Here is a 21,188-nt window from a genome sequence, read left to right on the forward strand (position 1 = left end):
TTACTCTATCCACTGTCTTCTACAGAAACACAATAAAAAGCCTTCAAAAATAATCCTAAAATAATAATAATAAGAAATACTCAGGAACAAACCCCTCAGTAAAACTACCCCATTTAGTTTGTATGTTTTTATCTTCATTTGATCAAAGAAATTAAGTTCTATGATTTGCCAGTAAGTGATTGATTGAGGTGCTGGTTTTGTTTTCTTTAGACTGAGCTAGCTGAGCTGTTATCCCATGCTCCCACCATGTTTTCATTTAAATCACATTCTGACGTACTATAGATGGATAGATCAACGTTATCGTCTGTCCCAACAGTGACTGCATTTTCTTTTGACAGACTCAAACAATAAACACAGCTTACATTAAAAACACAAAAAAAACGAATGTACAGACATTAAAAGGGAACTGTTAAAAACAACAGCTGATAAAAAAAAAGTGTCTATTTAATTTTGTTCAGGGTGGTTATTGCAGAGGGAATGGAGGATTTTATGTTGGTGTTTCTCCGGGCCAGAGGGACTTTGTAGCGTCTGTCTGATGGCAGAAACTGGAAGGAGGGGTATTTAAACCCATTTAAGTGTAATGAAAGTCAGTAGTAAGGCACATGTTCAAGCTTGAATAGTTGGACAATTTCTCTTTTTCATACATATTTTGCTGCTTGATTAGATTTGTAAGCTTGGTATAATTCACCCATATTGCATGGAAGCTCTTCATCTAACATTTGATCTGACTTTTTTGCAGACATGCATCATAATAGTTAGCATAAACATCTCTTTTTGAGGTTTTTCCCTAACAGTTTTTAATTAACCCAGTAGATTAAACATTTTCCTTTACACTTTATTTGCTTTAATTGATGATCGTTTTAATTATGGTTTGAATTCATCTCCACCTCCTGTTGCCACTTGCTGTAATCTTGTATTCAAGATTGTTTTTTTTTTTGCATCTGAGTCTGTGTCTCCTTTGTCAATTCTATTGGTTTTACCTGGCTTCAAAAGAATTGTCCCCTTGTGGACAATAAAGTTAAGATGATAAAAAGAAGGTAATGCTGCCACTTAAAACATATTTGCACAAAGTGTTGTTATCAGTATAGCATCAGGCTCAGTTATAACCAGTTGAAAGCATGCACTTTGAAACAGTCCCACTTGCCGTCAGCTGCATACTCAGCCAGTTCAGTTTGACAGCTTGCATCCTCCAAATAAACTGCTGTGTTTACACCTACGTATCTGTGCAGTGTAAGTTCCACCAAATGTTGACTTGCACGATGCTCAAGCTGTCTTGCAAAATATCTGAACCAGCTGTGCAAAGTGATGTTACTGTCACTTTAATAGGGCATACCAGTGGATCACATTCATAATCCATTGTGGCCCTGGAAAAGGAAACAGCCAACTGAAATTATTCCAGAGAGAAAAGAAGGGGGAGAGACATTCTGGATCATCTTGTACCCCTCCCTCTATCGATTTCAGTGTCCCATGTCCTGTGATAAACAAAGCTCACTTGGTAAAGAGACTTGTAAGCTTATAAGCATAGCCTGCAATAGAAAGAGAAAAACAACAAAGAAGCATTTTTTAATTGTTTTTTTCTCACAGAAAGTCACATGATGGAAAGGCAACTCTGCCTCATACGTAAAGCCTGGGCCTGTTGCACTGACATCTGCTGGTATTATTAATCTAAATAAGCTGCTTCATGCAGACAGATTGAATGGCCATTCCTCTGCTCCGTCCTTTTAACAGTATTGAAAGCCTTCTTTAGGCCATGCATGACCCGTTTGACCCCTTAAACTCCCGTGACCCCAGGTATTGATGTTGTAGTCTGACCATGGCATCGTTATTGCAATAAGGAGCCTGATAAATTAACGTCTTGCTTTTTTTTCCAGCGCCTAATTTAATAATACTGGATACGTTTTTCATACTTTAAATTATTAATTGTATTTCAATGGCATTTTAGGGAATCCTGTTGTAGCTGTTGTCTTTAGGGATATAGTGACCATTCCTTAGGAACAATACAAAGGTGAATTTCTTTACTCCCAACACTCACATTGCCTGTCTTGTTGCTACGTTTGAGGGGGAGCTGCTGCTTCTATTATGGATTTGGGCCTCCCCGTTCAACAGCCTATTACTTTGTGTAGCCTGGGGGGCAGCTGGTCGTTCCAGCATTTAATAGCCTTCTGTTTGCCAAGCAGAATCGCCAGCATCTCAAAGACCATTACTATAGTATAGTAGGCTGTTTTGTGAATTTGTGGAGGAGGGTACACCAGTCTCAAACATATAAATGGAAGATCATCAGTTTGACTGGAGAGCATGTTGAACATCGGGTTTAAACACCCTTTCGTTGTCAAATTTCCTCACAAAGCTTTACATCGTTTTCCTTCTTTGAATGCACCTAAACCAGGGGGTAAATATAGTTTACGTCCTTCATGCACGTTTCTGTCTGCCTTCATGAGTGAGGGTGTGATGTGTGTGGAGAACGAGGGGGGTTCAGGGGGGACAGATGGCTCATGCGCTGCTCTCGTCTGGTGCTCTCTGCCTGCCAAAGATCAGGCGAAAACACTTAGAGCACTCTGCACTTCATTCAGCCCTTCCTAAACGCTAAAAAAACAGTCCTCTGTCTGTTTTATAGATAGCTTTATGAGCTATCAAATTGTTATAGTGGGAGCTACAGAAATGACATTTACAACAGATTTAGTTTGGTTTTAGTGACAGACTTTATTTGACAATGAAGGCCTGTTTTTTGTTATTTGGCTCTTTGCTGTGCGGAATCTTCAGCTGGGAGATTACAGCAGAGAGGCGTTTGTTTATATGCCAGCTTTCATACTGGAAGAGTTTGATAATTCATCAAGGGGAATCTCTGCAACAGCTTTGTCTGGTTCTCTTAACTTACAGGCACGATTTGCAAGTTCGACACGCATCAAACTCTCCTCTAAATTTAGCATTTTGTTTGACTGATTGTCAGTAAACATGTCACCCCATGTCAATTTCTGTAGTTTGAGAGACTTAAGAAGTTGAATGCCAACGACACCGCATAGTTGTAGTTTTTCAAGTCTTTCAATATGAACGCATAGTAGCTCCCCAGGTACAGCAGGTGTTTTTCTGGATGTGAGAGCATTAGGATAACTGTATTTTCCTGCTGTAGTGGTTTTGTGAGAAGCGATAATGTGGACAGGAAGCTTTTAGTCTTTGCTTTCTACTTCTCATAAAGAGTGGAGGAGAGACTCTCTGTCTGCTGGGGTCCCAGCAGGCAGATGATTATCACCAGCTCACACACAAACCCACACACACACACACACACACATTGATACTGTACACAGCTGCAAATATTCACATACTGTATACAGTTCAGAGTATCTATGGCAGATACCTGCATACACATGCAGACTCGAATACATCTTTAAGTACTCACTTAGCCTATATGATGTCTGTTAGCCTCGCTGCCTCCAGTTCTAGAAGACAACCTGAACTTTAGACACATGAGAAACAGATTTTGAGGTTAAATGTTCTCTAGAAAGTTATTGTCTGAAGTTTCCTTCAGACTGGGAAATAAAAAGTAGAGTTAAAATGAGTTAGTGATATGGATCGATGGATATTTATTAGTTCATCAATGATTCTAAATCTTTAAAACAAAGTGGAAACATGGATCCATATTCTTTAAGACACGGACCAACATGTATGCATATGTTTCTTAATAACAGGAGAAATGTATTTTATTTTATTTTAACGTCTGTAAGCAAATAAACCCCGGAGGGAGGTGTTTTAGTTGATATAAATGTAACTGAAATGGATTTACCATTTTAGGCTCAGCTCAAATACAGGCCCCATCAGACAGACTTTGTGATGCCTGTATTCATCGTATCATTGTCCAAAGTATTAGTATAGTATTAGTATCAATACAATTATTTCACAGCTGATGACCTACACACAATGTTCACCTCTAAATGTCACATCCCCTTCAATTTGATTATTCCCTTTTGAACTGAGGTGCCATAGAGACAACCCTTTAGACTTTATCCCTTTTTCCATATCACAGTCACTTCTACTGTAGCCCAGCTGTGATGGTTAGCCATTAAAACAGATAGAAGGTTGAAATAAGCTTCAATTATGATGTAGTTCACGGTTCATAATACATGCAGTCACACAATGTGGGTTTAGTAGAATACGCGTAGTTTAGAAATATTGAGTGATGACGTCCGTGTGGGGGAAAGACAAAGGCAAGGAGATGTGAGTCAAACTGACCTAGAAGAGAAGTGTAGATAGAAGATGGAAAGGAAAGAGAGGAGACCGGGAAAAATGATAGAAGAAGATATGTGAAAAGCAGGATGGAAAGGAAAGGAGATTCTCAAAGCTTTCTTTCCCTCCATCCACAATGCTTGTATTCTTCCAGAGATTAATTTGAAGAAATGGAGAGGAGGAACAGAGTGATGATCATCAGTAATGGATGTCTACAGTTGATGAAGTGGTTTAATCATGCACCTTTGTGACTGTTTTGAAAGATACTTAAAAGAGCAATTTTTCTTGTCAACTGCAATACAAGAACAGTCGAGACTTAGAGAGAGCTTGCAGAGGAAACAGAGTTCTTTCTGCTGGTTTTCTTTGTTCCTCTGCCTTCTCTGGATCAGCATCAGATCTAACATCCCCGCTTTTTTTCGGCGTCGCCTTTTACTTGAAAAGTCAGCGATGAAACAGTCGATTTTACGATTGTATAAATCATGTCATATCAGCACAGGACAGGTGTTCAAGTTTATGACACCCGAAAGAAATAGAAGGAAAAGAAAATCCCAAAGGTTTCTTTTGCTTCCCCGTGCATTTATCTCTGTGTGTAAAAGGTGTGTGTGTCTCTGTAAGTACATTAGGCTGTTATATCTTTACAGCATTAATCCATGTGTGTGCGTGTATAACACAGACTCTGCTCACACTACTTCGTCTTCTTGTTTGATTTCATATGTCCTACTTATTCTCCTTCCTCCTTTCATGGTCTGATTTCATGCTTCATTTTCCCCCCATACTCTTTAAGAATTCATACATGCATGTGTCACACATACCCTCTTCTCGTCTCTATGCAACCACACAAACACTTACAGTCTAACTCATGTCATTTCTAGCTCCCACAGCTCACTTTTGCTACCTGCTGTTCACACAAGATTGACTCTTATTATTGGAAATAGTCATTTCAATCCATCTACTGGTTAGTCATTTGCATTTTGATGTCCCATTAATTCAGCACATAGAGTGGGAAGTCACTCATGAGAAAATGTCTCTCTCTGTGGAGGACTGCCTTTTTGTCACTAAAGGTGTTTTAAGATTTTGTTCTTGTCAGAAATAAGAACTGTGGATTACTGATTGAATGTGGTGCTCTGTTTGATAAAACAAAGTATAACTCTAGATTTGTGCCATGTTCTGATTTCACTGTTTCAGTTATTTCATAAAACAGCTTTCACTACAAGTTGTGTTATAATAAAGGTTTGCATTTTTAATGTGAAAGAGGTTGAATATAGTGATTAACCCACAGAGCGTTCAACACAGAGATTGCAGTTCCCCTCAGCTGTACTGGACTTTATTTTAAAATCTTATAGCTCATTGTTATGGCAATAGCAGACTTTTTTCTCCTTATGGAAAACCCCAAAAAGTTTGCCATTTAGTAAAAACATCACCAATGCAGCTTTAAAAGACTGGTTGATGGGGCACAGATGGCCTAGCGGTTAGGTCACGCCTCTGTAAGAAGGCAAAAGACCTTGAAGCGGGCGACCCAGGTTCAAGTCCAGCCTGTGGCTCCTTTCTCGCATGTCATAGTAGTTGAGCATTAAGCAGCTGAAGATTTAGAAATTGACCTCAGAGGGTGGTGGAGACAAAAAGAGGGCTGGTGTAAATCGGACACTGATTTCAGATTTTTTTTAAGTATTGGAGGGAAAAGCCCAGAAAACAAAGGGAATAACAAAAGATCTACACTCAACTCAACTTTAATATTTTCATATCAGGCAAATAATCAAGTTAATTGTACTACATATCCTGTTGCAGTTCATTCAATGATTGAGGTCACAGACCTCCCTAATGTTTAATACAGTTGTCATGTGGGAGACTGTCCACCAGAGTCCAGTGTTTGACTGTTGAACAAGGACTGCTGCGGGTCAAAACTAGGCTACACGAGGGAAAGAGGAGGAGGAGGAGGAAGCAGAGGAGGAGTTTGATGTCTGTGATTTTGTGCCAGATTTGACTTAACTCTGGTATGTTGTTTAGTTTTCTTTTGGTCTCTTGTCACAGTTTGGCCCTGAACCCTGTCCTTCTGTTTTCTCACTCAGGCCATCCCTAGGTCAACATTCTGTTTGTCCTTCTCTGTTTTTCTGCCTCCACTCTCTTATGTCTCTAAGACATCCATCATTCATTTTGGTTACATACACAGCTGTACCTTTTTCTTTGTTTCCTCTTCCCTTTACAGTCATAAGACCAATCCTCAGCCTTAACTCTATCAGTAAGGTTGTCTTTATTGTCCTCAAATGGCATAACTAAGCAAACTCTGTATAGATTATTCATAACCTGTATCACTCGTGCCAACCATGTATCCCAAAACATAGAATTGTACCTGCACAGATGTAAGGACTTTACATTCATTCTTAAATGTCACCCCCTGCATCTTTCTTTTCCCTGTTCACCCTCCCCCCACCCTCCGAGTGTATTTCCATGTATCGTCTTCTGGAGCTAGTCTTATGGGTGACTTCTTGGCAGGACAGCTATCGATCCAGCATGGAGCACTTCTGTGTGGGTTTCACCTGTACAGCTGACGAGTCAGTTGGATGAAATCCAATGCGACATTCAGGTTCTCCCCATGTCAATGTCAGCATTACTGTCCCTGGACCTAGACAGTGCAGGGACAGGAGACTCCATGCGTGCAGCAGTTGTAGAACTGGGGACTACATATGCTAATAAGGCTGCAATTCATCCTTATGTCTTATAAAATGGGATTATTCAGCACATACTTTAATATGTCTACAATTCAGGGTCATTATAAATCTGTTACACATTTAGTTTAGTCAAACTAGGCAGTTGTGGTCAGTGATGATTTCTGAGATTTGCCAATGCAACTGCTGCCCTTGCTCAGGGGTTCACCTATCTTCCTTTTTCCCTTCCCTCTTTCCCCTCCTCCTCTCTTCCCTGCTTTCTCAGCTCCCTCCCTCCATCCCTCCCTCACTTCCTCTCCTCCTCCCTCCCCCAGTGGTTTCATGTCCCAGGTGACAGAGGGGAGCTGTGCCCTTGAGCGTGCTCCTTGCGGCAGGAGCAATAAATATCCGTCTGCTGTATCGTGTGTTCATTGAGGATACTCCACAGAAATGGAGGCTCGTGTGATATTTCACGGCTCCTCTGTGGAGGCTGAGCTGGTGTATGTTTATGAATCCAGGAGAGGAGAGCCTGAAGGGAGACAAATAGATGAGCCAAGAGCCATTTGTATTCCTTTTTTAATATAAAAACACTTTTTCTGTTAGGGTTGGATGTCACAAGACGGCACTTCGAGATTAAAGAAAATATTTTCAGTGTTTTTTATTTGTTACCCTATATGGTTAAATATGTTATATGAGTCAGCACTGAGCTCGTGGTGGCTGAAAAATGAATTATTATTGTAACACACAAGAGTAAATATGATGTTTAATTAGTTTAAAATTGAGATGACTCTTGAAGGTTATCTAATACCGCAATATTACAGTAAATGAATTGTCGGGGGTGGGGGGCTTTTCTAGCTCTATAGAACAAAAAATGAACAATTCTAATTTTCGTCATCATTGTCATGTTACATTTTTTTTCTAAAATGTCTCCTAGGATTTAGGATTACAGTCAATATCTCGTACTCCTTCTTCACAGTTATGTCAATTTATTTTAGAGCTGTTTGTTACATTATTTTGAGGCAGAACACACGAATGTCTGCAATGATTTGCATGTGTGACTTTGTTTAAGTGCGCGTGTGTGCATACAGTATGTGTGTGTGTGTTTGAGCTCACGCACAAGTGTATGAGCACAACTGTGTCAAAAGAGATCATTTTCTATAAGTAGGCTTGACTTCCATCCTCTTCTGTTGTAACCTTCCCTTGTAGCCATGGTAACCTTGCTGTTTCCAAGGCGTGTTGTTCACTGCAGCGTTAGCATGGAGGGGCTTCTGATCCACCAATCACATGATCAGCTGGTCTCTTCTGGTACAGAGCATCTGTCACTCTGTCAGCTCCCACCGCTGTCGCGCTCTCTCTCTCTCTCTCTCGCTCGCTCTCTCTCTCTCCTGTTCAGTTTCTCGGACACTCGCCCTCTCGCTCTCTTTATCTCTGATCTGAAAGTTGATAGCACTAGAAAATACCCACAATGCTTTGGTGCCATTCCTCTGGAACAGTGACAGAATGTAAGGCAGCGGCTGAGGCATGAATGGCTGCATGTGACCGTTTGTTCCGTCTGTGTGAGGGTGTGCATCTGACTGATTTTATAGGCAGCCCTGAATAAACAGCAATATTTCCCACAAAAATACGACTATGAGTGTGTTCTACTTTGTTTTCATTCATTATCAACATACAGCAGGCGGAAGGAAAGGGTGACCACATCCCAGGTGTTTTCCATCGGCTGGTTGCTTATCAAAACAAGATTTGTGAACACATCTGTTGAAAGTAGCTCTCACACCGACTGATTATTCAGAGAAATGATGCGTTTATTGAACAATTCTGCCCAGCATTAAAGGTGGATGGGTTGGTTTTTGGAGGGGGCATTTTCATCAGTCCAATTTTCAAATGAGAGAACAAGTTTGCTTCCAGTCACAGAACAACATGCAGTATTATAGTCTCCAATAAAAAAAAAGTGATAACCGTTTTTTGTTGCCTAAAGATTTTGGTTGAAAGGTTGTGAAAGCGATTGTACTTCTATATGGTAAACACCAAGATATAAAGTCAGTTAACCTTTCTTGGCATGACAACTTGAAACAAGCCAAAACAGCTAACCTGGTTCCTTCCAAAGCTTATGTGACTTAGTGATAGGCTGCTAGGTGGAGCTTGTTTTGTATGGTACAGAATGGTGTCCATCACTTACCATTTGCACATAATATGCACTGCTGTCCATTTTGTTTGAGAAGTTTCTCATCAGCAGCCATCATGGTTGTGAAAAAAAAAAATGATTGGGGGTGTACAGAGGTTAGAGCTCTTAAAGCAGGCGGCCCCCTGCACTTTGCTGCATGTCATCACCGTCTCTCTCTTCCCAGTTTCCTACCTTATTCACTGTCCTATCCACTATGGTGGCCCAATCTGAATCAGCCTGAAAAGACAGATCTTTGTGTAGCAGTATGTCTTTTTAATTCGTTATTCTACAATTAATTATCTCATGACCACATTGTGACCTGTTTTGGGGGGTGGGGTGAGGTGTTCGGGTCCCCAGGGTGGGCACTGGTTTAACATCAACACTCCATATGGTTTCGCATGTATCTATTATGGAAAAAGGTTGTGCTTCCCCCTGCCATGAAAAAAAAAGGTTTATGCAAGTGTAGGTGGTCTTTAATGATAAGATAATCTGATCCATTACCACCCACATGTGTAATAACACAACATCATACCTATAACATGGACACGGTAGTTATGCTGGATGTTACGCTTCACCTCAGATGTGTTTTCCCCTCTGCTCACACAGATAACGATCAGATCCAGGTTTTTTTTTTTTTGTTCAATCTCCAGGAGAGAAGTAAGCAAACTTAGCTGCTCTCTTCCTGTGCTGGGGCTCAACTGTGAGCAGGATTTGTAGAAGAAACGAACGGGGGCGAGCTGCTCATTCCCACCTCCCACTTAGCCGACTGCGGTGGGGGGGGGGGCGTGTCTGCTAGGGTGTGAGAGGTGGGAGGACAGAGGGTGTCCCTAATACCAAAGTGAAAGCCCCCTAATCCTCTGTTTAAGTGCCCCCGTTTATGTTGGGGTGCCCCTCTTTTTTCCACTCGCCCCAAATAGCGGCTGGTATTGTTGTTGTCTTTTAATCCCCGCCTACAAATGTAGAAACTCATAGAGTCGCTTCTGCTTCCGTCCATGCTTTAATGACGGTTTGATTTCTTCTACCAGGTATTGCGAAGCCAAGCCTGGACATTTTTTTTCCGACAAACAAACACAGACTCACATGCACACACACTCACACTCACACTCACGTCTTTGTTAGTGGAAAAAGCTGATAAGCAGGATGACAATAAAGAGCAGCGTGCTGGCAGAGACTGAGGGAGGCAGGGAGAGTGAACCAGAGAGAATGAGTGGGAGGGAGAGTGGGTGGGATAACAAGAGAGGAGCAAGGGTGGGGGGTGACATATCCCAGTCGTGTCATTTTAGCCAAAGTATTTGTTTCAGCTGCTATTTTCAGTCGCCCCTGTGTCCCCTAACCTTGGATATCAAGATCACACTGTCAACCCCCACCCCTCCCACCCACCTCCTACGAGGAAATGAAGGTGAGGAAGAAAAAGAAGGATGCAGAGAGGGAGGGAGAAGCCTCAGCTATTATGGTAAGTCAGTACCCTCCTCCCTGTCCGTAAGGTGCTTTCTGGGGCAGGGGCCAGCTTTCTGCGAGGCAGCAGGGATTTACTCTTGTTGACACGTTTAGAAAAAAAAAAGAGGGAGACAGAGATAGAGAGGGGACAGGGAGGGTGAGTGGCAGCGGAGGGGATTTGACGTGTGTGTCCTTCCGGCAGCGTGAAAGAAATCGAGATGCTCTGGGCTTTGTTTACCCACCACTGGAGACTTCTTAGATAGAGCCCTCTCCTTCCTCTTTTTCCTTTTTCCACCAGCCGTTGTCGTCTCCCACCTGAACTCACCTCTTTTCTTTCCCCCATCCTTCCATCTGATGTGCAGACAGAGGAAGGCACTGTTGTATCAGCTACCGCCAATTCTAGGATTCATTGGTGTGCTGTGATTTTTCTTTTTGCTCTGTTAACCTGAGCTGATAGCACCTTGCCCTTTCTTCTGTATGGGATGCATACCCTCGAGGTTAAGATAAGGACAGCGCTAACTGACTGACTGACTGACTGACTGACTGACTGATTGAATAGATGACTTGTTGGCTGTTTGGCTGCTTGGCTTGCTGGCCACTCAGAGCTCAGGTTTCACTCTCCTACTCACAGAGGAGGGAAAGTCAGAGGAAAAGAAAGTGAACATGGCTGTGGAAGAAGGTGCTGTCTTTCTATCACAAGTGAGTAGTGCTGATATTTTGATTTGTTTCATTCTGGAAACTTAGATTTTTGTTGTGATTGTGTATTAGTTTAGAAAAATGATGTACCTTATGTCACTGACTGTCTCAGAGGTTGATCTAACCACTACAAAGAACCAGTCCTGTTTCGTTAATTATGACTGCATGGGTGAGTTTGGGTGTGTGTGAAACATGGAACTAGGATCTATTGCAATCACATGCAAAGTGTATGTCTGCAGGGTAATAATATGCAGGAGATTTTTAAGCAACACATCAGGGAGTTTGGTGTCTTGCCAGTGGACATGCGTGTTAATATTGCCTGTAGAGTTATGTTTGAATTATTAACCAACTGGATGTTTTTTCCCTTTAAAAAGAATAGTAAGGCATTTCTTTTGGCATTGTCAGAAACTCAAGATCAAGTGTTACAAGTTCCTTCGTTCTGTTGTTTTTTGACAGAGGCAGGTTAGCGTTTTCCTTCTCTTTCATGTTTTTATGCTTAGCTGACCTAACCATCTCCTGGGCCTAGCTTTTTATTTTGAGACTTCTTACAGTCCTCTCATGCAACTCTCAACAAGACAACAAATACACAGAAATTACAAAAAGGTTCTTTTTAAATAAAAAAATATTCTACATTTCAGTGTTGAAATATTTCTAAAACAAATAGATCAACCTCCATGATTACACTCTACTTTACAATCACATCAATTATGATATTGTGTTGATTGAGAGATAACAGGTAAGCATATGGTGTGGTATGCCGGGCTAGTTATTAGTGGTTAAAATAATTCACTCACACAGTCTTCTTAAAGCTAATGATGGATAACTTTCAGCTCAACTGTACTGACTTTTGAGATTGTGCTCATCGGTTATTTGTCCTTCTTGCAACTTTACTTTTTGGATTCACTCTCCGAGCTTCATCTTTTCTTGTTCAGTCCTGGGTTTCTTTGAAGAAGCTTTCTGTACACTCTCTAGTTGGCACGGAAAGGTGTGTTTATGGCTCGTATCTACTGCCCCCTGTTCTCTGGAATAATTTATTTCATAGAAAATGAAGCGACAAACGTTTAATTGTTGTGATCTATACAGACTTGAAACACTTTATTGATCCAGGGAGTGATTGACTGACATGCTCATTCATTCATTTGTTCAAAGAATCTTGCTGCCTCTCACAATCATTTCTCTAAGTGGCTATAAGGAGACATGATGCATTGAATCACATGTCTCTTGTTTGCAACTCCTGAAATGTGTGGTGCTTTCTGTCTGCAACATTAATTCAATTGAAAGGTTTTTTTTTTTTTTTTTAAAGGAATGTTGAAATTTAGATACCAGCATTCAATAATTACAGTCACGAGATATACAAAGCCGATGCAGATTAGCTGTACATAGAACATGTCTGATGAGGCTCCTCGATGCAAAAACTCCTGTTATAGATTGACATTCATTGTGCTGCCAATAACATGCTTTGCATCCATACCTCTTAAAGCCTTAATAATGATTTTCTAGCAGAAGCACGTGACAGTGAAGTGGGGGCATACATTTATCTATTCTCTTTTAAATTGAGCTTTAAGAAGAAGATAGAAATCAGTACTTTGGAGGACTTAGCAGGCAGGGGATTTGGGGACGTTTTACACTTTCTAGACAAGAGAAATGGATGTTGTGGTTGGTGGTGTGAGGCTGTTTGGCACCACTGGGTGTTGTGGTCTGCTGTTGGATGTCCCTGTCTTTGTGCTGGTCGGGCTGTGGATCGCTGTGTGTTTTGTGCTGTCAGGAGAGAAGGGGATAAAGTGAAACAATACGGTCTGGCTCTACTCTTATAAGCTCACTCAGTTACCCCCAGATCTAACACAAGTCACCTCAACATGTGTGTCTGTGTTTGTGTATTATGTTGCAGCCTACATATAATTGAATTAGCCAGCGTGTAAATGTGTGCAGACATTTGTAAATGCATTTTCAGACATGGATGTCGGGTTTTTGTTTTGTGGCATTCTCAGTGCACAGTGCCAAACTGACATCATTGCAGTCCGGCAGCTTGGTGTTATCAGTCTTTATACATCTAAATATCCTCAATCCATTGCACTGATGTCATAAGAGAAAAAGTGCCAAGTACAGAATCAGCACAAATGAAAACAAACGCTGTGCAGCTCTAAACATCATGAGTCTTCATTCATAGAATAAAGGCGATGTGAGGCACCCCAAAACCTGTCTGCTCAGTGTTTTTCACGAGATACTGTCTACCATTTCAGTACTTTATACTTCTAAGTGCCATATTTATTTTGTCATAAATATAAAATGAATCAAAATATTTTTTCATCAATTCATTCTTGAGGGCTATTAAACAATAGCTGAACCATTGGACAACAAACTACAGCTTTGTTCTGAAAGTGCCAATTAAAATTCAAAGAGGTGAAGGCAAATTAATGAGCTATTCTTTTTTGTAAGTTGGAAGTCTTTGAGGAATAATTTGATCTCAGTTTGCAATTTATCTAAGGTTTTCTATGTCACTTCTTCATTTCCTTTGTCCTAGCCTTTTTTAGAAAAGGGATAGGGATTCCTCAATTGTTTATGCAAGTGTCTTTCTTGAGTATGCGTTTTCATTATAAACACTTTGTATTCTGAAAAACTTCATTCTTCATTCTTTCAATGTAAAAAAATAGACATTTTTGGGGGGAAAAGGTCTTTCAATGGGAATTTTACATTTTACAATTGCTAAATCATATACAGTAATCAGCTATACCGCACTTATTCATCAGCTGTTTACAAAAGAGTGGGAAATCTGCCTACAGCGTTAAGGTCAAATTCTAGGGGAAGTCTTGTACTTTTGAAGACAATGTCACTTCAAAAATATCGATCCAGCTGAGATAGGTTTTTAGCTTTAAGCTTAAATAGGTTGGTCCTCTTCAAAAGTATGCCTTTAAAAGTCTCTTAATAAGAAGTGGAGGTGTGATAACCTATTAGCAGTACTGAGGCTTCACTTTCATGTAGTATTTCTCTTTTCTACAGCATGTGCAGACACCAAGTCAGTGACCAGAGGGCGTTTTTAATTAGAGCTCGGATGGTTAATTGTGGTCTTTACAGCAACTTACCCGGAAATTAGCTGCATTTTCGACTCTGTAATTGGGAGTGATATAATTCTGAGCTTTTCTGGTTTTCACTCATGTGTCAGACTTCCCTTTCCCTTCCCTTTCTCCCTCTCATCCTCTCCCTCCAATCCAACATTAGATTAATGCTTTCCTTCAGGCTTAACCTAGTCTTTAATGGCCCCATTTTCTTTGAACCTCTGATCTGCTGAGGCTTAATGATATTTCTCTTACTAATCTCTCGCCCCGTCCCGTGTAAATGCTTCATTCACAAAGACTTGAAGATCCCTCGTGCTGGACGTAGATGATGTGGATGGAGGCTCGGACATGTTGGTCACATGGCATTAAGGGATAAACCAGCGGGAGTGATGAAGAGTGACTTATGGAAGAAGACTACTTAATCTGTTGGCACTTAAGCTCGGGATGAAGGAGCGCTAGAAGATATTTAAAGATGGTAACTTTAAAGAAACATGTTAAATGTAAGAGCAAAGGAAGTATGTTAATGTACCATTGTTTAAGTCTATGACTACAGTATGACATATCTACTTACTAAGATAATATTCGATGGTGTAAATCGCTGAGTTGTTTGCATCTTAGTTGCCTGTGATCCGTGTACTTCCATGTCAGAGGTTTTAGAGCGGTCAAACATTTGGTGACAACAAAGCTCTGACAGTCATGGGTCACTCAGTCATGCTGTACACAGCTTGGCACACAAAAAGGACACATGTCGGTTATGTAAGACACTGGACAACTGTTCTGATGTGTACCAGCATGCAGACTTGCAAACACATGCCGCATAGATATTTTATTATGTGGGAGAACTTTGACTTGAATAATAGATGGAGATGCGAGGCTGGATGGTGATGTTCTGAGCACAATATTAAGTTCATGTTGAAAGTTATACCAGAGAATTCACTAAGAAATGAAACAGAAGAAAGGTTGATAAACATTTTAAAAAAAAATTAAAAATAACAGAAAAGTTCAAGCAAGTCTTAAAATTCAAATGCAGTGAGGTGTGCTATAACAAAGATATGGTAGGACGTGTTTGATTACGTCTTTATTCTGTCAAGACAGTAAAAAAAGAAAGTGAAGCAGTACTTAGTAAACACCGCCATGAGGAGATGAAGAAGAACATCAATGAGGCAAATGAGGAAGAGTACAGGAGAGCCCAGTCTTATAGTGGTAATAATGTGTAATGTTATATCATTGAAATCAGATTCAGATCATGAATATATTTATGTGTAATATTTGCATTGTCATGGAAACAAATGTTCTGACTTTGTTTTTTTTTTTTATTGCAACTTTTTTTAAAAGATTTATTTTTGGGCTTTTTATGCCTTTAATTGTAGAGATAGGGTAGAAAGATAGATAGAGTTAGAAATCAGGGAGAGAGAGAGAGAGAGAGAGAGAGCGAGCTGGGAATGACATGTGGAAAAGGAGCCACAGGTCGGATTTGAACCGGGGCTGCCCGCTACGAGGACTAGAGCCTCTGTACATGGGGAGCGCTCTAACCACTCGTCCCTATTGCAACTTTTTAAAATCAATTCTTGTTAGTTTTCTGTTTATTGCTGTGTATGTTCGGATTTTATTCTGGGTATTATCAAGAATAACAGGATCAAAACACATTCTGGTACACAAGTAGACTCCATTAATTACCAAACTCATATAAACACAATCAGACAAGCAATTGTTAGCGCTTAGATTGTTCACCTAGATTCCATCATAATCTATCTACAAATAGTTTACAGTTTGGCTGCAGGTGTTTCTGGGTTTTTCTCAGTCTGTGTGCGACAGTCAGTGCAGCAGTCGATTCTTTGGCAGCTGCTACTCTCAGCTGATTGCTTCCAACAGCCTCATTCTTAAAACATTATCTCAAACATTTGTAATGCCTCTTTAAAACTTTTAACACTGCTCAGTATGCACCTTTCAAAGGTAGTGGCTGTTATATTACTTGTTATTGTTCTTGACCCATCGCTTATTTTCGTGCAGGTTCGGGCTCTGTGCCAGTGACACACTCTCTTGTATCATGAATTTTTCTCAAGGCCACAAGAACAGAAATATCATTAGCGGTTCAATGCTGTCACACTGCTCTCTGTGGGGAATAAGGGAGAAGATTTTCTCTAGATGTGGGCTGATTGGATGCAGAGATGTGATCTGCAGCTTAATGGTCTCTTGTGTTCAGGAAATGACTTGGTTTCCAGCTAACACAGCTTAATCTGCCATTACTTTGTTTGACTAAACAACCTCTTTGAGCACACACAGGCACAAATATTTTCCCCGCACAGTTTATCACAAAAACAAGATTTGAATCTGCTTGTCTCACATTTTGGCTTTGGGTCAGATGCCTCCATGTTCGTCAGAGTTATTTTTGGAAAAAACGCGGCGAGGGGGAGGTAGAGAGGACAATGTTGGATAAGTGCTCGTACCCGTTTTGCCCTACTGAGTTTATCCTAAGTGTCTCTGGCCACGGGGCTAAAAATAGCAGGTCTGGGCTTTTGATAATTCAAGGGAATTTAGTTTTTGAGCCGCTATTAGGAAGCGGAGTATCACAGCTTCCCGCTCTCAGCTGCTCCAGTGCTGATTTTACAAAATGCTCTTCGGAAAGCTGCCGCGAAGAAGCAAAAACAAAATGTGCAGAGTTTGCTTTGTGTCATTTTGTGTCAAACCAAATGTCCAAGGAGCTTACATGAGCATATCGAAGAATCACAACCGCCCTCTCTTATTCTCTCCGACTCTTTTTCTTTGTCTCATCCTTCAGCTGATGCACCCCCCCCCCCTCCCCCACCTCCCCCGTCCCTTTCTCCTCCTCTCTCACACACAAGCATGCACGTACATACACACTGCATTTATTAAAGGGGCAAAAACATGCTTGCCTCATCATTTTATTTTTGGTGTGCAAAGCTCTATTTCTGTAGTGATGTAAAGGACAGCTGAGCAGAATAGATAATGCTCTGCTCCTCGTAGCACAGCGACTACACTGTTGTATTCAGAGGAGATGTTTGTGCAGGAGAGGAGGTCTCTGAGGCGATTTGAAGGACCACCCGGTCACTGAACTTCCTACATTCTGGAAATCAGGGACGTTTGGATGTAAAGCTGGAGTAGTGGTCCCCTGGGATATGATGGATGACGGGGAATGACGTGAATTGTTGGGATGAAACACTGTGCCGCTGTTAGCTTTCTCATGGATTCACTTTTGGAGATGTTTAGCGTTCAGTGGACTTTGTATGGCTTGTAAAAGGACGATGGATCTGCTGCATGTGCGGATGTTGACTTTGTTTTTCCCCCTGTTAAGATGTTTGAGGATTTCTGAGGAACTATGACAGAGTTCTACCTGGTACAGTAACATTTCAGCTCATGCTGTGCACCTGAAAATAGAAGGCTGATAGTTTATTCACGATCAGCATGTTGCCATAGTCTGAAATGCCATACTCACTCCTCTCTTTTTCTTCTCTCTCTTTATTTTCTGCCTCTCTTTCTCTCATTCCTCCTCCCCAGTCTGACAGTAATGCAAGTTACCTGCGAGCTGCCCGGGCAGGAAACCTTGAAAAGGTCCTCGACTACCTCAAGTCTGGGGTTGAGATCAACATTTGCAATCAGGTAAGTTTTCTGACACTCTTGGCGAGAAACCAAAATGTACCTGTGAGTGTTTTTGCTCCTTTGAGAAGAACAATGGATTATTTGTTTCTTCACACTTACACCTGCCCGCTGTAACAAGCAGGGTCCCCACCATCACCATTTACCCAGAATAAAACATTAACTCACCTAGGGCATGAGTTACACATATTCCACTAAATGTGTTTGCTCCTCAGAATGGTCTAAACGCTCTCCATCTAGCCTCCAAGGAGGGGCATGTAGAGGTTGTTGCTGAGCTGCTGAAGCTCGAAGCCGCTGTGGATGCAGCCACTAAGGTAAGACCCGCCCCCCGTCACCTATCATGGCTCAGTTGGACTGTATTTGGATCCAGTACAAAAACATGGCTGTGCTGCAGGATTAAACAGCATGCAGCTACAGTGTGACTGCTGTAAGTGTGCAGCCTTTGTTGGGGCTTGTTAATGGATCAATATTTAATGATAGCCATGGGGATTGCTGCTGGAAAAAGAGAGAGGAAGCAAGAAAAACAAATGTATGTCAGAGTACAGCAAGAGAGGTTTAGAGTAACTTCAGTCAAGAGTTTTTGTTGGAAGTATTTGTAAGAAGGGAAAAGGTAGGCTAAATCAGAAACAGTAGTAGTGTTGTACTTAATCTTGTGGGGTTTTTTTTATTTTTAAGCATCTTTACTCTAATGCTAAAAGTTGAAAGGAGAGCCATTGAAAAAATTATTCAAATTTGATCCCAGAAGGTTTTTTCACTCCTATTTAACGTGTGGTTCAGCCTCTCTGCCACAGGCCACAAGCCTAGTGCAGACGTAAACACAGGGCACGATGAAATATTCAACATCAAGGAGTAAATCTCCCCAATTAAAGCGTCTCTCTTTTGTGACCCCGAGGATGTTTGGGGATTAGTTTGAGAACTTGGGAATCCACTGCCTGCACCCCGATGTCTGTAAATTTCTATTTTATGCAGCTGATGAAGATAATCAGGAAGCCATTGCTATCGAGGATAACTAACTGCAGTCACAGAGTGTTTAAATTGAGGCTTTTGGGGTGTTTTAATAGCTCCAGTTAAGTTTGTTGTAGCTTGATGTGGAAGAATTAAACAACAGGCCTTTTCCTCGGTTCATTAGCCTCTAGAAACACTTTTGCAGCTTACAATGTGGAACGTGTCAGAGAGGAGTCCATTTACCTTTCAGAGAAAGTTTTTCCGTTCACATGTTTTTGATTTTGTCTTAAATTCTACATGTCATTTTTGGGGAGGTAATTGCTATCTGAATTAAGTTCAGTGCAAATCTTTAGTTCAGGGTTTGGTACCTTGTGCAAGGGCACAGGGGTGTGGCCATTGTTGGTTTGGGTGAAGTCACTTTAGGAAGCATTGGTTGGGGCTAAAAACTTCAAGTTCCAAAATCTGTGGAGCTAAAAAAAACAAAGAGGAGTTTACTACACTTCTGTAACTCCCCCCTGATCTATGTTAGAGACAAGCAGCCCAAGGCTATATTAGCTACTACTAGCATAGCACACCTGCATCTGAACTGAATCGTTTCCAGAAAAGTCATGTAGAGGTACTTGGCTAATGTTATTGTTTTTTTTTTTTGCTGTGAACAAAACCATGGCAGAAAAAAAATAATGTTATGACTGAATGATTGCAAATCAATAAAAAGGTAGTCTGGCTGTCTATTAGTGTCGTCACTTCTTAAATACATTGAGTGGGCTGAATGCCACTCTCAACAAAGAACAAGTTAGGTTTAATGTTCTTGAGAAAATGACTTACAGCAGAGTTACTATGAGAATTACAATTCCCATGACATTAATTGTGTCCATACAGAAGGCCATAATCTTTGAAAAAGGTCTTTGGTAGAGCAAAATCAGTGAGATAAAACGTAACACAGATTAAAACAGCTTCAATTTATAGTTAACATTTTAAACTGATAGTTTAATTCTCACTGTAGTTCGCAAAGTGCCACTAAAGCGAACAAACTATTTTCTTTATTTAGCAAACAGTCCTTCGCTGCTTCATGAATCTGCCCTGTGCCTCAGTAAGAATGCCTATCTGATATTCCAGCTCCAGTTTACAGTACGTGACAGATGATCAGTACTTGTTTCACGACCCTTCTTGTGAATATCCGAGCCCAGTATCATGCGGCCAGCAGAAAGGCTGGGGGTCAGCTCTGACTGCACAACGACCTGCACAGGTTCATAAAAAGCCTCCTGTAGTTTTATTTACAGCTGAGGCTCAGCGGGGACTCGTTTATGTGAGCGACGTGGGCTATCGGAAGTGACACATTGTTGGCAGAGCAGGCAGGGGGCATGCCAGAACAGGAACGCCAGAAGTGTGGTTTGGCGTGAGGGGTTACACTTTAGCACAGTGATACTGACATGGATACGTACAGGACACTAACACACACAATGATACAGTGGGACAGGTGGAGCAGAGCTTAACGCGCATTCCTCTGCTTGTTTCACGTAATCCAGAAAGGAAACACTGCTCTGCACATAGCCTCTCTGGCCGGCCAAACGGAAGTCGTCAAAGAGCTGGTCACTAATGGAGCCAATGTCAACGCACAATCTCAGGTGGGATTTACTACACATGTGCAGACACACGCATACACGCAATGAATGTCAAAGTGACCACGTGGTCCTCGTGATATACAGTTAATTTAAGATTTTTAGTATAACTTTAATGACTGCTGTGATGCACCCAACAGTTTGAATGCTACTGTATCACATTGAGGGAATCTCTCAGAGGAATGATCCTCATTGACACACTCTGGTTTCGTGCCAACTAGGCCTCTGCCTCTCAGGGAAGCTGCTGTCTTTGCATTTTACGTTGAGCGCTCTCAGATCAAGGTGACAGGAAAGATTTCAAGCACTGGTCTTTCCTTTTGTTCTTTACAAACCCCCGAAACAGCAAGTATTTTATGTAACAGCAACAGATAACTCTTAGAGATTTCTCAGTGAGATGTTTGTGTCTGTGTATCTACCACTCAGTTTTGTCTATTATTTCATTTCATTTCAAACCTTTATTTATTCTCCAAAAGGCATGAAGGTTTCCCTCATTTCTAGTGCTGCGAGATTACAATCACTATAAAACAAGAACACACACAAACAAACAACAAACACTCATAATCAATTACATAGACAATATAGATTGATTAAAAGACTGGAAACAAAGTGGCTAGAAATCAAAATCCTAAACTCTGAAAGAGAGTGAAGAACCTCAATCCTTCCTTTGGTTCACATTACAGTTCAGCCAAGGATGAAAAGGAGATACTGTATTGACAAAACAACTTGTTACAGGTACAATAAATTCGAACTGGAAAGTTTCTTTTGTTTTAAGTGAATAGAAATTTATCATAAATAAAATTCA

The 21,188-nt window shown here is 41.0% G+C and overlaps 1 protein-coding gene across 5 annotated transcripts in view; it reads left to right on the top strand.

Annotated features, from left to right (window-relative positions):
* LOC132975454 (ankyrin-3-like) overlaps positions 1-21,188 on the top strand; it is a 130,444-nt gene that overhangs the window by 48,443 nt on the left and 60,813 nt on the right. For 2 of the 5 annotated variants that reach the window (XM_061039997.1, XM_061039996.1), the window contains exons 2-4: positions 17,724-17,825; positions 18,038-18,136; positions 20,294-20,392. In XM_061039997.1, coding sequence (XP_060895980.1) covers positions 17,724-17,825; positions 18,038-18,136; positions 20,294-20,392 — 300 coding nt within the window. Of the gene's footprint in view, positions 1-10,362; positions 10,475-10,675; positions 11,158-17,723; positions 17,826-18,037; positions 18,137-20,293; positions 20,393-21,188 lie in introns of those variants that run through there. The other 3 variants (XM_061039998.1, XM_061039999.1, XM_061040000.1) reach the window with 3 other exon arrangements.

Source organism: Labrus mixtus, chromosome 6 (assembly GCF_963584025.1).
Source record: "Labrus mixtus chromosome 6, fLabMix1.1, whole genome shotgun sequence".
NCBI lineage: Eukaryota > Metazoa > Chordata > Actinopteri > Labriformes > Labridae > Labrus > Labrus mixtus.